Source organism: Semicossyphus pulcher, unplaced genomic scaffold (assembly GCF_022749685.1).
Source record: "Semicossyphus pulcher isolate SPU_LCO1_2020_fin unplaced genomic scaffold, fSemPul1.0.p SCAF_13, whole genome shotgun sequence".
NCBI lineage: Eukaryota > Metazoa > Chordata > Actinopteri > Labriformes > Labridae > Semicossyphus > Semicossyphus pulcher.
In genome coordinates, this window is record NW_027211637.1 from 17,253,512 (window position 1) to 17,269,478 (window position 15,967).

Below are 15,967 nucleotides of genomic sequence, written 5' to 3' on the forward strand. Positions count from 1 at the left end.
CTTATTAGGATTCCCAATGGCTGCCACTAAGGCAGCAGAAACACAATCCAAACTCTTCTTCCTATTGGCTGGAAGCTCATGCTCCACCCACTCAGGTGTTTTCATTTATGTGCCTAACGAGGTCTCTCATAGCACCGAGCATGCATGTTCAAATTGTGCTTGATTGACATTCATTCTCCATGTTCATCTATACACTTATTTAAAGCACATACATGATAACAGCTGCCGCTTGTCTTACCTGTGCTTTTCCTGACGAGTCAAATATCTGCTGTGTAGAAGGTGAGAAGACCCGTGTGGGTGTACGCAGCCTTCAAACGAGGCACGACTTTGCCCAGGTGGTTTTTCCTGTTTGCATATTCCTTTTTGCTCATATATCCTCGCAACACTGGAGGATGGAAACATTTTGTTTTCTGTTAAAGGAAATCAAACCACAGTTGTTGCAGCACAGCAAATATTCTGTATTTGCTTCAGGCAGCTTGTATAATTCACTCACCAGGGGAGGTATTAAAGAACTCAGTGGCAGAGTTTAATTTTTGTCAGAAAGAAACAAAAAAAAAAGTATTTGATGAACATTTCACAGTTTCTTGAATTTTCTAATAAGTAGAATCTGTTTAATTTTCAGTCAGAAACAACAGACATTACTTTACAAGATCCAAGGATAGCTGTGGGTTGTGAAGATTCCACATCTTATCTGCTCTTAAAACAAGCAGGTTGTTTTTTTTTTAAATCATTTGAAGTAGCACCGGTAATTAAAATTCCACTACAGCTATTAGTTAATATTGAAGAGGCAACTTTTCTAATTAATTAGGTTACCTTGCACTTAACATGTGCTCATAATTACGTTTTACACAATTGGCACCAAAACGCAACCTGAGCTGAGGACGTTCCTGAGTCAAGGAGAAATTCACCCAGCCTCGGTGTCTCAGGAAGATATTCATGGGTATTGATAGAGAGAGGCCTCTGTGCGACATGCCGGAGAGAACTCACTGGAGCAAACTTAAGGTTTACAAAACCCAAATTGCCCCTTCGCTAAGCCCCTCCCTTGAACTGCCGCTGTCCAATCCTAGGTTAGCAACCGTAACTAGGCGTGGGAGGCCTGTCAAGCTTTCAGAACAAGGAGAAATGCTCAAAAGGAGAGATGTCAGACATGTATTAAAAATTGTGAAGACCGCACTCGCAGCTTAATCCACCGAAGATCAACAAAAACTTTGTTTATGCTCCACGTTAAGACTTTGTAGGCTAGCTAACTTGGCTAGGTTAGCATGTTAGCAAACAAAGACAGTTGAACATTAATTATAAGTTAATCCAGATCCAGTGTATGGATCAAGGCCACGATAAGCGAGCAATATCCTAACACGTTTCAAACAAAATAAAAAAGTAGGATGATTTAGTTTTGCTAGCAATGGGCTAAAACATATTAGATAATGAAAGTTATCAGGAGACATAGCCAAACATTAGCTTAAAATAAAACAATAAATTGACTTACCCCGCTGTGCAAGAACTTTTTTATTCCTGTATATGATTGTCCTTAACATGAATTGTTAAGACGTGATTGTTAAAGTCGAGTTACAGTTGAAAACGGCATACTATTTACATGCCGGTGCAAGAGCTAGACAAGCGTAGCAACAGTAACCAAGGACGTGCGAGACTTGGCGAAGGGTCAATTGAGCTAAATGGTATAATTGGTAAATGGACTGCACTTATATAGCCCTTTCAACCATCAAAGCACTTTTACACTACATGTCGCATTCAACCTTCCCACACACAGTCGTACGCTGATGGCGGAGGCTGCTTTGCAAAGTGCCAATCAGGAACTAGCTAACCATTCACACACAGTCACACGTTGATGGCTATTTCTTAGGTAGCAATTTGGGGTTGGGTGTCTTGCCGAGGGACACTTTGACATTTAGACTGCAGCAGCCGGGGATCAAACTGCCAACCTTCCGATTGAAAGACGACCCACTCTACCGCTGAGCCACACACGCCTTAAATCATGGGTTTTGTTAAAATCGTAAATGATGACCATCTTTCTTAAAGATACATAGTACAGTTCATAGAAGCCCACACAACCCTCAAATGACTGGCATTTAAAGTTTAATGACTGTACAGGTCATCTCAGAACAATTGCCATGTCCCATGCAGAGGTTTGTCACAGTGAGTATTGCGTCTGAAGAACACCTCAGCACTGAAACAGAAGCCACGCAGGAAATATGGGACGAGAGGAAGCCCAGTTTTTCCCCAGAACATCTCTCCCGTAGATTAAATATAAAAGAATTTCTATTAATCTGAACCAAAATAAGCATAAAACACTCAGTGAGGGATTGAGTGATTTGTGCTTTAATGCAGCCCACAGAGTATTTACAGTGGTGTTCTGCAAGGATTAGTTGTGTGAGAGGATTAGTGAAGCTGCATTACTGCTGTTTTATTTAACTCATAACAGCAAAAGGCTAAAAATAAAAGCCTCTTAACCACATTTAGGCAACATGAGAGGCCAGGCCGAACAGCCACACAGACATGTTTTTTTTGGTCCTCTTTAAAGACCTGTGCTGGAAAACACACACGCACACACACACACATCCACTTTTCTCACTCACACTCAATTTTCTGGACTTAATCTATAATCTAGTAATCTGCTGAAAGTTGCCCTTTGCAGCATATGCTCCGCAAGGAAACAGTGTGTCATATCTGTTAAGGCGATGATGTTGGTGAGAGTGCAGCATATGCAGATACTGGCAGGATCAACATAGTGGGAAACTCACGGAGAGGAGAGGATTAATGCAAAAAGACTGGGAGACGGTGAAAGAGAGAGAGATTTGCAGAGGCAGCATATTACCTCCTCTCTCTCTCTCTCTCTCTCTCTCTCTCTCTCTCTCTCTCTCTCTCTCTCTCTCTCTCTCCACACTCTCTTTCCTTGCATCAGCATTGATCACAGTACATCAGTAAAGTAAAGAGCACCCCATCCATCAGTGCATGGCTGTGAGCTGCTGTAAAGAATACTAAAGCTGCTCTCCAAAGTGCATGCACAGAAGCACAATCATATCACACTGTTTACTATATCAACATGCGAAAAATAGAGACTCCGCTAATCCTCTAAAACTCTACCATATTTGAGGCAACAAAGGGATTTTTCACCCCAATCATATTTTATTGAAGCAGCCACTACAGGTGCCAATTTCACATTGAGCTGTGTATTCAGCTCTCTTTTGTCCCCATGTGGACTGTATTGTGTTTTCAGCACACGCACCAGTTTGTCAGGAATAAGCCCTTCATATTTAACACATTTCTCTTGCATTCGAGGCTGTTTGCTAACAGAAGCCATCCATTATCTCCGCATGAACCCTATGGAGCCACTTCTGAAGGTCTGCTCCGATTGAATGATTGTTTTGGGAAATTAAAGGATGAACTCAAATGGCTACCATTTTCCTGCCCACATATTTCATACGAGCACGTATATAGGATAAGCATGTTCCATGTATTATTTACATAGCTTGAAGCGCGCCAACTCCAATGGGAAAACTCAGGAAAGAGGCTATTCTACTTCACATCCAGCCCACAGTAGACAAGCAATACTTGGGAGACATAAACATGTAGAAGCTTTTGGGTAAGAGAGTTATTGCTGGGTTATGATACACAACATAATAGCCGTAACTAGTCCAAATCATTCTTATGTAGAAATATACACATGGCCAGGAGAACCTTGGATGGATTCCTGCTTGAAATCTAAATGGTTCAAAAGGTAACATCTAGCCATTTGTGTCCGTGCCAAACATCTGGTCATTTGTAGAAGCTGAGACTGTTTATCAGAGACGTGAACATGGGAAGAGAAAGGGGAGAGAAACAGGGGCAAATGGACCCCAAGGAGGCAGAACAAAACGCTTTGATGTGCTAAGAGCTTGAATGTCTGCAAATTATATAATAATATTCAGAGAAGCCTTTTTTCTGTTATTATTAACTATAACAAAATGTACAAATGCTCAGTCAGTGTAAAAAGACCTTTACAACTCTCTTTGAAAAGTGCTCTGACTTTATCTCACGTCCCATATTCATGAAGACAAAGTGAAGTTGAATATAAAATAGCCAGTAAATAAGAGGGTGAGCGTAAATGTGTCCCCAGAATGTTAGATAATAATCAGATTTCAAGGCCCTTTGTGCTATTTGTGATGTATACATGTAAATAAAGTTGAGGTCAACGTGTAGCCACTGTGTAAAAGTACCCATTGGTTTGTGGACTTCTGCTTTGAATAGTGTTTGACATTTTGGTCATCACCATCTTGTTTTTTTTTTTTGACAGAAGTGACCATATTTGGACAAGAGGGTGGATCCCAAAGAGGTTTAGTTCAGTGACTTAAATCAGAAGATGTGAAGCCAGCAGACAGCTAGAAGCACGCATATCACCCAAAGCGACCTCGGCCTTAACTATGCAAAAATTTCAGCTACAATATATTTAAAATTCACTCCCTCTGCTGTTGTCATGAATGGAAAAATCAACATGTTTAATTCTGCTGTAAAGTTTGGTATTTTAATATATGGACTTCTTTGGAGATCGACTTTTCAAGTGTCCCATCGAGGAACTGCTATTCTGCACTTGCTACTTATTGTTCAGCCCTGGAGTTTGGTGAGGAGGAAACAAACTTTAAATCTACAATATAAAGATTTTAGTCGGATGAAGTTATTTAGGGTTCGGGTATGTTCTTCTTTATGGGGTAAAAGCCATTGTAATTTGCCCCCTACAGCTTGGAAGGTAGCCTACTTGTTTTCCTTTGATAAATTAAGGGTGCTTTCATACCTGACAGCTTCGGACTTTCGGACTGTCCTCCTGAAGTCTGGTTAATTTGGACAGGTGAGAGCGGTGCGGACCAAACTACCGGACCATTGTCCGCCAGAAAAGACGGGACTCAGTCTGTTTCCAAATGAACCACAGTCTGGTTCGATTTAGGTTAGAATGTAATCAGACTTTAAGTCGGACCAAATACAGGAAGCAAACAAAAAGACATTGTGTGACGTTGACACTTGCAGAGACAGCCACGCAGCAGGATGAGTAGAGGACAAACATGGGGAGTGACGGGGTGAGGACTCTAATAGAAATATGGGCTGACCAGCAGTTTCACAAATGCTTGTCGAAATGCACAAGAATACGGAGGTATTCAAACTAAAGGAGAGTGGAATTGATCGAACCGGGGAATAATGTCGGTTAAAAGTTTAAAAAACTCACGATGGTGTTGAGTGTGATTGAGGAGTGTGCTCCTTTCTCGTTTCTTTCGTTTACTTTTCTCTGTTTTCCAGGTGGGAATTCTGACCAATCAGAGAGCAGTTTCCTCACGCGTTTTGGTCCGCAGGTAAAAGCTGCCGTGTGAACACAAACCAAACTCGAGGCAAAATGCAACATTGTAACAATTTGGTCTTTGATTCGGATCAAACAAACGGACTTTCGGTTTGAAAGCCCCCTCAAGCTGGGGTAGTACATTTTGGAGAACCAAACGAGAGCAAGCTCGATTTTGAATGCATCAAACTGAAGAAATACCCTTCAGCCACACCCCAAAACACATGAGCGAGCACGACCTCCCCACTACTGGTGCAATGAACAAACAACCTTCAAGTCCCAAAGTAAGCTCCCCTGGCTATCCTTGCCTCTAATAAAAGGAAATGTTACATATTGGTTATACATATTTCAGAGCATCTCTCCTCGCTCGCTAAGAGCTTACTTGAAAGAGAGATTCCCATCTCAATGTGACTTTCATGTAAAATAAAGCAAAACGAATTGCAGACACAGAATTGGAAAAACAAATGCATGTATCCGTAAGACTGTTTCTATGAATACCAAAGGCGAATATTGTACAAACACATAAGAACAAAACCACCGTGCCACCCACCAGGAAAATACTTCTGGAGGACAAATTGGAAATTGAATCATAAACTATAAAGAGCCAAGGTTGAGTTCAGCTGCGGAAGAAAAGGGAGACGAGATGGAGGTGGAGAAGAGAAAAGAAAGAATGCCTGCATTAAATAAAAGTTCACTCTTTCTCCCCTGCCCCTGCAGAAATTCACGCTGTGCTACCTGATTGAAATTTCCTGGTTTAATAGCTGTGAAATAAAGTAAAAGTTGGGAAGAGGAGGAAGGAGAGAATATGAAACAGAGGGCAAAAGAGAGGATTGGAGGAGTAGGCGGAACAAGAATGGAGAGGAGGGGAGATTCAAAGACCTAAAGATACATCGATTTAATGCAAAGCGAATTTCTTTATGACTTCTTAAAAAGTGCTATCAAAGCTAATTAGTCATTACTGATTAAAATGTCTCGCTGAAGATCTCTTGCCAAAATGTTAATCCACACTTCTGTTGTTACCATCCTAGTTCAACAGGGTGGCTTAACCAAAAGCAGAGAGTCAATCGAAGCTTTAGTTTTGCTTAAGAAAGCGTACAGATGTACCAGGCTGGGTCTATGCCGGGTTGGCTTTGGAGCTAACAGGTAACGATTAGCTCTAATGAATGCAATGAGAGGGCTCCAATGAGGTAATCTCACCGTGCAGCCAGAGGAAGCTCTCCATTTACACCAATTAGCTCGAACACACAGTCAGGCAGTCACCAAAGCACCGAGACACAAACTGTAAAGACTCGTGTCTTTAACTCTGGGGCTTCAGCTTCCTGTGAGGGGGCAGAGTGTGAATCTCAGATTCTCTGCTGTCGTGTTTGTCGATTAGATGTTGTCGTGTCCTTCTGAGTGGGTGTCATTTGACCTGATGGTGGGTTTATAGCTATACCTGTCTCTCAGGACTTTCATATTATTGTGTGGAAGGATTGTCTTTAGGTAAAGCCAACAGAAAGGCAGGTTTTACATTGTTCCACAGAGGCTTTTCATTTGACAACACAATTTAAGCCTCGCCAATGGTCCAGATTGAAATATGCAAACTTTGGTTATCCCTGACATTTCCTCTAGTGCCACCAGTTTGACAAACCCCTTTGTTAGATGTGTGAACAACTATTGAATGTGTTGCTAACTTTGGAGATCCCTTTATATCCAGCACAAAAAGTCAAGGTCTTCCCTTAGCCTGTGAAATATTTCAACACATCTCAACTCATGTATTGCAATAAAAATAATGTTCAATCCTACTAACCATGACTTCTTCTCGCGTCATTATCAACTGAATATTTTTATTTAGTTATGGTAAATGGACTGTACTTGTACAGGGCTTTTCTAGTCTTCTGACCACTCAAATCACACTCACATTCACGCACTGATTGCATCAGCCTAAGTGCCAATCTTTAATCAGTATCTATACACATTTGTACCCAACGACAATGCCACCGGGAGCAATTTGGGTGCCAAAGGACTCTTCAACATGTGACTGTGGCAGTCAGGGATCAAACCCCAAACCTTCCGATTGAGAGATGACCGACTCGACCACTGAGCCACAGCCGCCCCAGAAGTTATGACTAAATACCATCAATTAGTAATTTTCCTTTCATCCTACGCCTTGTGTAATGTGCTAGTTAGCATGCTAACAAACTAAAATAAGACAGTGAACATGGTGAACATTGTACCTGCTTCAGTTATTGTGAAGTTTATGTCTTTTATGGCACAAATGTTAATTGAACATGAATTCCTAAAAAACGACATGTTCGATGTATTTTAGAATATTGTTGGAAGGACACTTTTGCTCTTATAAACCTGCCCTCAAGCAGGAACACACACAAATGGCTAATGCAGAATACACAGATGCATAGTTAGATGTATTCAGAGCACATGCTGGTCTTTAGTAACCCAATCACACCCTCCCAGTCTGCACCTTTTCGTCCTGGTTCTGCGGGCAGAGGCTATGAATCACACTGCCTCCTAGCAGAGTGCATCTCGCTGTCTGGCATCACCTTTCTACTTTCATAGATATTCATTTTCTGCACTTGAAAAATAACAACTTTAAACCCCCTCCCTTCTGTAAGAAAAGCCATGAGGCCGCTTAGTGGCCCTCTTGTTTAAGAGTTCAGTAATCAGGCCGTCTTCTTTACAGACATTAAAAAATGTATCTCTGCGTCTCCTGAATATGTGATGGCATCGTGTCTGAGTGGGAATAAACACGGACCATTATCCTGTGATATACAACAAAAGGCCAGAGTGCCGCTTATCAAATACACTCCTGCCACCTTAATAAGTGAATACATCATGGTTAACACAACACGTGTGATACCAAGGACACACTGATTGGTGAAGGTGAGTTTATGCAAATTTGGTTCCTCTGAATTTGTCAACACCATTTGAAGTGGAGCGAGGAGAGAGAGCCGGGGGCTGAAAGACCCCGTAATGATGAACAAATGGACTGATTATAATTTACAGGTATCTCAGTGGCTGTGAGGCTGAAGATCATTTTTATTGGAAACCTGGACGATAAAATGTTATATTATTGTAATTTGATAAGGAGCTGACATTTTGCTTGCACTTAAAAAAGGTGTCTATTATTCTGTTGTTCTGAGTAACTGCACAAATCTTAAATAAATGTAGTTAATGTAGGCTAAATGTTTTGTCGTTTTTCCGTGTAGCTAAATGCTATTTAAAGCGCACAATAAATTATCTATGAAATGAACAAATCTTGCCCTGGGGTGCCTCGAGGCCCGACCCAAGGTGCCATGGCACACTTTGGAAAACGGCTGCAATATGTGTTAAATACACAGTGATGTAAATATTGCTTTATCCCGTTACCCACTGAAGGACTTTTCCTTTTTATGTGTTCATTTAAAAAAGTACATTAACCTGGTGAGCACCAACCACGAGTTCAATGTTGAAATTTTGTTTTTGTTTTATCATTTTGATCATTTAATTTTAGTGTAGGAAGGGTGACGGAAGTGATGATTTTAGCGGCATTTCTCCCAAATCATTTTGTATGGAGGATGAACTCCGGTCTGTATAAAGACGTACTGTGTGATGTTGACAAACAGGTTCAGAAACATGGTAAAGGGAGCAGTTTGAAAGAGAGGTTACTGAGGCTGTGCAGCTCTGACTGTGAAGGCAGAACGACCCCTGGATGCAGTTTGTTAATACTTGTGTATTTAATCCTTTTTTCGTTGGTGACTGTGATGCACTGCTCACTTATACAACCATTTTACCTGCTATGAGACTTGAAAATTGCCGCTAATATGTGCGTTGAATCTTGTGACAGAGGCAGGCGAACATAAACGTGTAATCAACGTCTTCAAATACAGTAGCTGGTGACAAAACGTTCACTTTTCAACCCGTCTTTTCAGTCGTCATTTAAGCATCCTTTCAACGGGAAAATGCTCAGTGGGAATATTATCGAATGATTTACCATATGTATTCGCTGCCTTAAGAAGAGCTTCACAGCATTTGCTTTACACATTGGGGATGAAACAGTGAGTACAAAATTGCACAGACTCAAACAGCAAGATGTCATTGAAAAGTCAGACCCATAAAAAAGAAAAAATCTATCAAAAAGGAAACTTCCTCAGCGCCACAAATGACCATGTGTGGATAATAGGGCCACTTTATCCCCCCTCTATCATCAGTCAAGAACATTGATATTCTGCAAACTCCCTATTTATGCAAAAAAAACACCAACGATTTAACCACTGACCCCCTTTTGAATATTATTACAATTGAAAAGGTGAAAATTAATTGACTGCAGTCTTTTGAATAAAAGTTTGACTTGCTACATGCCACTTCCACCACCCCAATATCAACCCGCTTACTTTCTTCTACACTACACAGAGAGCGGACTACTTTTTCTGCCAGTCAACCGTTCCTGTGGATACTGTGCTGGTTTATCCCTATTGTTTTGCACTCAGTTGTGATTATCTGGCCCATTCCTAATGACTCGTTAATTTCATTATGTTGGCCTCTCTTTCTCTTTCACACACAGGAAGCTACACACGCTCTCTACGTCTCTTGACCAGCCAGTTTAAAGTGCAGGGAACGCCGGTGATGTTTGTCGGCATGAAAAATTTCACATTTATAATTTTCAGCTTGAATTTTTCACAAGCCATATGGAGCTTGTTGTAGACCAGGCGTGGAGTGCAGCTTTACTGTGGAGCTGGCTCTAAGGAGGTCAGACAGCCTGTCTCCACACATCACATTAGAAAGCTACTTTGAGTGTGCTTGCATGTAGGTGTGTGCGCTTGTGTTAGAGTGTGTGCATTTACTGCAGGCCTTTCTGCGTGCCTGACTGCATGCACATGCCCCTCTGAGCTTGTGTGAGAGTGGTTTAGCACATGCATCTTAGCATGCTTATACATCTTTGTCCTTGCATCTCTGTTTTGCCTGCTTGGCAGACTGAATGCCTTTCAGAGTCAGTTAAATCCCTCGTAGCCTCTAATCAGTGGCGATGTATGGAGATTGCAGCCCATGGACTGAGAATCAATGACTCGACAGTGTGTGTTGAAGTGATCAGCATAATCGCTGTTCCGCTTAACTTCAAAATCCAAGCCAAGCCGTTTCTCTCCGAGTATTGGCAAAGCCACAGAGACATTTAACCAAGACTCTGTCTGCAAACAAGATATCTTCATTGCAGGCGATCTGTGGTCCGCTAAGAGTGTTGGAGCTCCGTGGTCAGGATGTAAAGCACAAAGTTTCCACACAGTTGTGAAGCTATGTGTATAACAAAGCATGTGAAGAAGAGGAACAGACAGCAGGATGGATGGTGCAACAGATGGAGAGGCATCTTTTTCTGTTCTGGCCTGAGAGATAAAAATCTAGAGAATAAAAGGTGAGCAGAAGCTGGGCACACACACACACACACACACACACACACACACACACACACACACACACACACACACACACACACACACACCAAACAGTACAAACACACATGCTGAGACTTCTTTTGCCACTTCTCAGCCCCCTCCACTTTCCTCCTGAGGTCGCCACAGCTGTCCTGTCAGCTTATGCCTCTTAAGCTGGTGGCAAGGGCACGCATACACACGCATACACACACATAAAGGCAGGGCTTTACGGCCAAAAAAATCTCCCTTTTTTGTGAAGCTTCTTAGCGAATCACGTTTGAATCAACCTGGAAAATGTGGAGAAAATGAAACATAATTGAGCCATCATATTTCTTCTTATGAAAGACTGAGAGAGAGAGAGTAAAAACTATATATATCTGCACCACATGCAGAGACGACACGAGACCAAACTCACCAGCTCTAAACAGCAGCAGGTTTTCTGATTGCCCAACACATCCTCATCCCAGGTTGTCAACACCGATTCTTTATCACAGCCCCTCAGTGTCTCATGCACACACTCACACAAGGTACTCTTTAAGACTCCCTATAGTGTCTGCTTTAAGGTAACCTTAACATGTGGTAAACATGTTAAGTAATGTTTAGGCACAAAAACGCATCATCTTTTAACAAAATAAAATGTCATGCTGACTTTTAGTTTCATACAGCACTGAAACATCCGTCTCCTGAGTGAAAGTCCATCCATCACCTGCCGCCCCAACCGGATTTTATCAGTCTTGATGTGCATGTCCTGGAAAACCAGAGCAGTTGTTCTGAGCGTTTAATGTTGCTACATAAATAGGTTCACATTGGATTTTAAAGCCTGGCGTGTCCCATTCAAACGCTAAAGGGCCTCTCGTGTGTCTGTGGTGCCGAGGGGGGTGACAAGGTGTCTGTATTTCACAATCTGGGAATGAGAGCAGCCTGGATCGCCATGACACGAGAGGTAACACCTGGTCGCCTGATCTCAGGTCAGTGTTTTTCAGTCCATTCTGGTCTTTGTTTTGACTGGAATTCGCCACAAGATGACCTGAGCCAAGTAGAGGAGTTACAGCAGTCCTTTAATCTGCAGCAGGTGTGTGTAGAGATCATTCTTACTATGTGTGCTGGACAGCTGTCACAGCAAGCCATTATCTACATTACTTTTTGGTTTCATAAATCAAATTAATTTGATGAATTTTCACCGCTTTTTATGTAATTGCAGAAGCTATTGTGCAATGGGAACAATTTTGGCGGTCGGTTTAGCTCAGCAGTCAAATTGCACATTGTCTACAGTCCTCGACGTGGCTTCCCCGGGTTCAACTCCCACCCTCGGCCCCCTGCCGTGTGCTATCCCCATCCTCTCTTCCCCTGTTTCCAACACTATCCCCTGTCCTATCTCTCGCTCTCTCTGCAGTGGCAACAATTTTCATTCCAGCTGAACTCAAAGACTTCAGTTACTCCAAGCGCCAAATAATATGGCTCAAATTTTCTTCTTCTTTGCAACCAAATGTGTGTCTGTGTATGTAATGGCGGAATGGAAAGAGACACTGTGTTCGGTGTGTGTGTGTAATGTATGTGTCCGGGTGTCAACCTTGAAGTGACCTGAGGGATTGTTTTCACTAATTATCTGATTACTCGTCTGTTTCTTTTCCTCTCAGACAACCTGCAACTGGATCACGCTGTAATTCCCTGATTACAACTTACTCAAAATCAATCACTCATTAACAGCATCACACAGACGATACACAGGCACACACACACACACACACACACACGGACACATTCATAAGAGCATGTCCGCCTCAAATAACACCGCCACTATTTTACAATAGCCATATCTTTACTGCACAACTCTTAAGCTTTATCTGGTGACTTTGCTTTTCATCCCTCTCACTCAGTGTTTTTAGTGTTTTCATTGCTCGCTGCCGACCTCAGCACTTCGCTGAAAGCCCATTGATGCGCCACAATACAAAAGCATCTCTGTCCTTTTCCCGTGTCTTTTCAACATCCTTCCATTTATAAAACTGTTGCCCTCTACTTGTCAAAAATGGCTGGCAACAAGAGACGGGAAAGGCTAGTCCTACACACAAACAGAAGCAAAACACACACATTGTTATAGATGCTTACCATCCAGCAAGGACACACACATTTACTCACTAAAAAACCTTGTTGTCTCCCAGAAGTGATAACATCATAAGAAATGTTCAATTTCCATGCAGAAGGCCAAAGATCGAGTGACTATCTGTCTAACATGCTGCATCGTTCTTTAAACAATTAAACACTTCGACTCATCAATCATTTTCCTTTCAGTCATCCGCTAATGGAACATCAATGTAAGGCGGATGTGGAGACGTGCAGCGCACTGACAGGAGCACTGGTGACGTTACACACACACTTACAACGACAAACAAAGACGACCGGTTCACATGAAGGGCAGCCGGTGCACGCCACTTTATCACGGCATGAGAGCCAAAGGCTGTGCGTAACATTTTCAAGCCATCACCACCTTTCACATTTAGTCAACCCAAAGACAGAAGCCACTATCATCACATCCTGGCTCTACCCTCAGGTGATTTAATCATTGTCATGTTCTCATTTTGATCAGAGATGGGGGTTTTTTAGCACGCAAGTCACATCCCTGGTTCGGTCTTCTTGTCCCTGGATCGCCAAATATCTGCATCTTTGCAACGACTTTAAATAGTTTTTGTGTCCTGCTCTTTCCTGTAGCTTGTGTTTTATAGCGTTTCTTTTAGCCATGCCAGCAGTGTGGCTTTGTGGACGTCAATGTAGGTTGCTCAGTCAGTCTGTTCCCGAAACTCTGGTACTAACATGCTGGATTGATTGCCACGTAACATTCATGGTCTCCAGGGAATAAATAGTTGTCACTTTAATGACTCTTTAACTTTCAGTATACTATAAGCTTTCATCAGGTTAAAGTGTAACTCACAACCAGACTTACAAAAATAGTGCAAAGCGGAAACATATACAGTAACACCATAAACACAACATGACAATAAGGTTTTAACATTAAAGTAATAATCTGGAAGATTTTCATTTAAATAAATGTCTGTTAAGTTACTGTCTATCACCGAGTGAGGTAACACAATGGTGATTGAGCCGATGGCCCACTGATGAAAGCCTTTGCATTTGCAGTATATAGTATTATTATGGACTGGGTGTCTGTGGCGACATTCGCGGAAAAAATCACAAGCGGCGCCCAGTTAGTGACGCGTTTTCCATCACCCAGCAGTGGTTGGTCTGCCAGAGAGGGTAGGCGGAGCTAAGCGGCTGCTTTTCCGGTCTCTGCGAGTGTTGCGAGTAAACAGTAATCTACTATGGCTGAACAATCAAAGAGAAAGTGAAAATCCAAAGAACAAATTCGACGCTCAGATGAAGGCAAACAATCTAAAAAGGAAAGCGACCGCCAGCGAGGAAAATCAAGAGTTGCAACCGTTACAACGGGAGCCAACCGTAGACGTCTGGTTCTGGGACGTTTGCTCCTGCAGTTGCCTTTAGTCGCCATAAGGTGCCGCCAAATAGAATGGAACTGAGAACTTTGAGATTATCACTTTAAAAACATAAGCCCCTTTTACATGGCCGGATCAAGATGGGACTATTACGTCTTTGTTACGCCATCTTCAGTGTAAAACACAAGGGGGTGGAATAGTGGGGAAATAGTATCGGAGGTGGTAACAGAGGCGTAACAATGGCCAAACTGCGGAGCCGGCAGAATTGAACAGTGCTGTGTGTGTGTGTGTGTGTGTGTGTGTATTTGAAGCTTCGAAGTCTTTTGCTGTAATGCCGGAGTGCTGTGTAAAAACATGGGCTGGGGAGGCTTTACGACAGCATTGCTTGGTTCAATGTAAATTGGCAAAAATTGCAATGTAAAAAGGTCTATAGTTGAGGTGGTGTTGTGCTTGGCTACATTATTTTGGGATTATTTCAAAACCATTGCGAACCATGACATAATCTAATCAACAAAAACTGGGCCTAACAGTCAACATAAGAATTGACTGCTCACAGATGCGTTGGTTTCCATTAGCCTGTACAGATTAAGCCGACAAAGTGTCCCCTGCATGTACGTTTTATGAAGGTATAATTTGTTCCGTATACACATACAGTGACTACTTTATTCCCAGCATGTCAAATTATAATGAGATTGATTATAAAACTACAGGCAATAATATAATCATGGATTGTCACCCCACTGATCATTAACAGCTCCACTATGATGCACAGACGTGTCGGTATTCATACTTCCACTGCATGATTGTGTGTAAGTGAACTGCATGACCTCAGGCACTTATTTATATACAGGTAGCAGGTGCTCTCTTACAGCCTTTATTCCCACAGGAAGGTAATTTTCAGTGTCACACACAGTTGTGATCCAGAGAGGCAAAGATATCCAACCTTCACATGAGAAAAGAAATGTGAAATGGTAAGAGGCCTCTGGGCACAATCATGCTTGTGACTCAGCCACTTGGCCCACATGGGAGAAGAACCACACAACCAGGGATTTCTAATCCATAAGGCTCACTGCTCGCTGTCTGTGCTGTAACCTACAGGCTTTTTGGAGAGTCGCCCCACTCTGACAGAACTGCAAAGACATGAAAGCCTCTAAACTGAGAAGACCTTTCTTGTTGGATTACTCGTATTCCCCTTTCTTTTATTAAAGAAGTTTTTTTGTGTTCTTCCTTCCCGGCGTGCAGCCTCTGTGGTCTCGTATTTCGTTGTGAATCCAACCTCTGCAGCCCCTCGGGTGGCACACAGCCTATTCACTGCAACTTTACAACATGTGGAAAGAAATTGGCTGCAAAGGCTGCCTGCAGTGGTAATCCACAATAAATCGAATATCGTAAATGCTGTACACAGACACTGACCAAGTGACAGGAATATATACTGTGCACACGCACGCACACACACAGAAACAAACATAAAAACACCCTTCAACCTACCTGTGTGGCTCCGGTGTGCATTTGTGAGGGAGGCCAGGCAGAGGGACAGCAGGAGGCTCCACACACCTACTCCACAAATGCAAGGACCCCGTTCCCGCATTCTGCAAGAAAGACACACAAACACACACTCCATTAGAGACTATACATAAACACAGGATTTAATCACACTGTATGCTGCATGACTTGTTCAACTTTGATGCCAAAAAGATGCCTTTATTTTAACCTGCAAGCAGCACAGGTCAAGGGGTGACAATGTCCATGTTCCTGTCTGTGCGGTCAGATTATCTACTGGATGGTTCATGGTTCCCAGA

At 42.3% G+C, this 15,967-nt stretch overlaps 1 protein-coding gene across 1 annotated transcript in view; it reads right to left on the minus strand.

Moving 5' to 3' along the window:
- The window catches only part of LOC138589947 (chemokine-like protein TAFA-2), an 80,909-nt gene that overhangs the window by 24,574 nt on the left and 40,368 nt on the right, over positions 1–15,967 (minus strand). The window contains exon 2 of the mRNA XM_069660448.1: positions 15,657–15,757. Coding sequence (XP_069516549.1) covers positions 15,657–15,756 — 100 coding nt within the window. The 5' untranslated portion in view covers position 15,757. The remainder of the gene's footprint in view (positions 1–15,656; positions 15,758–15,967) is intronic.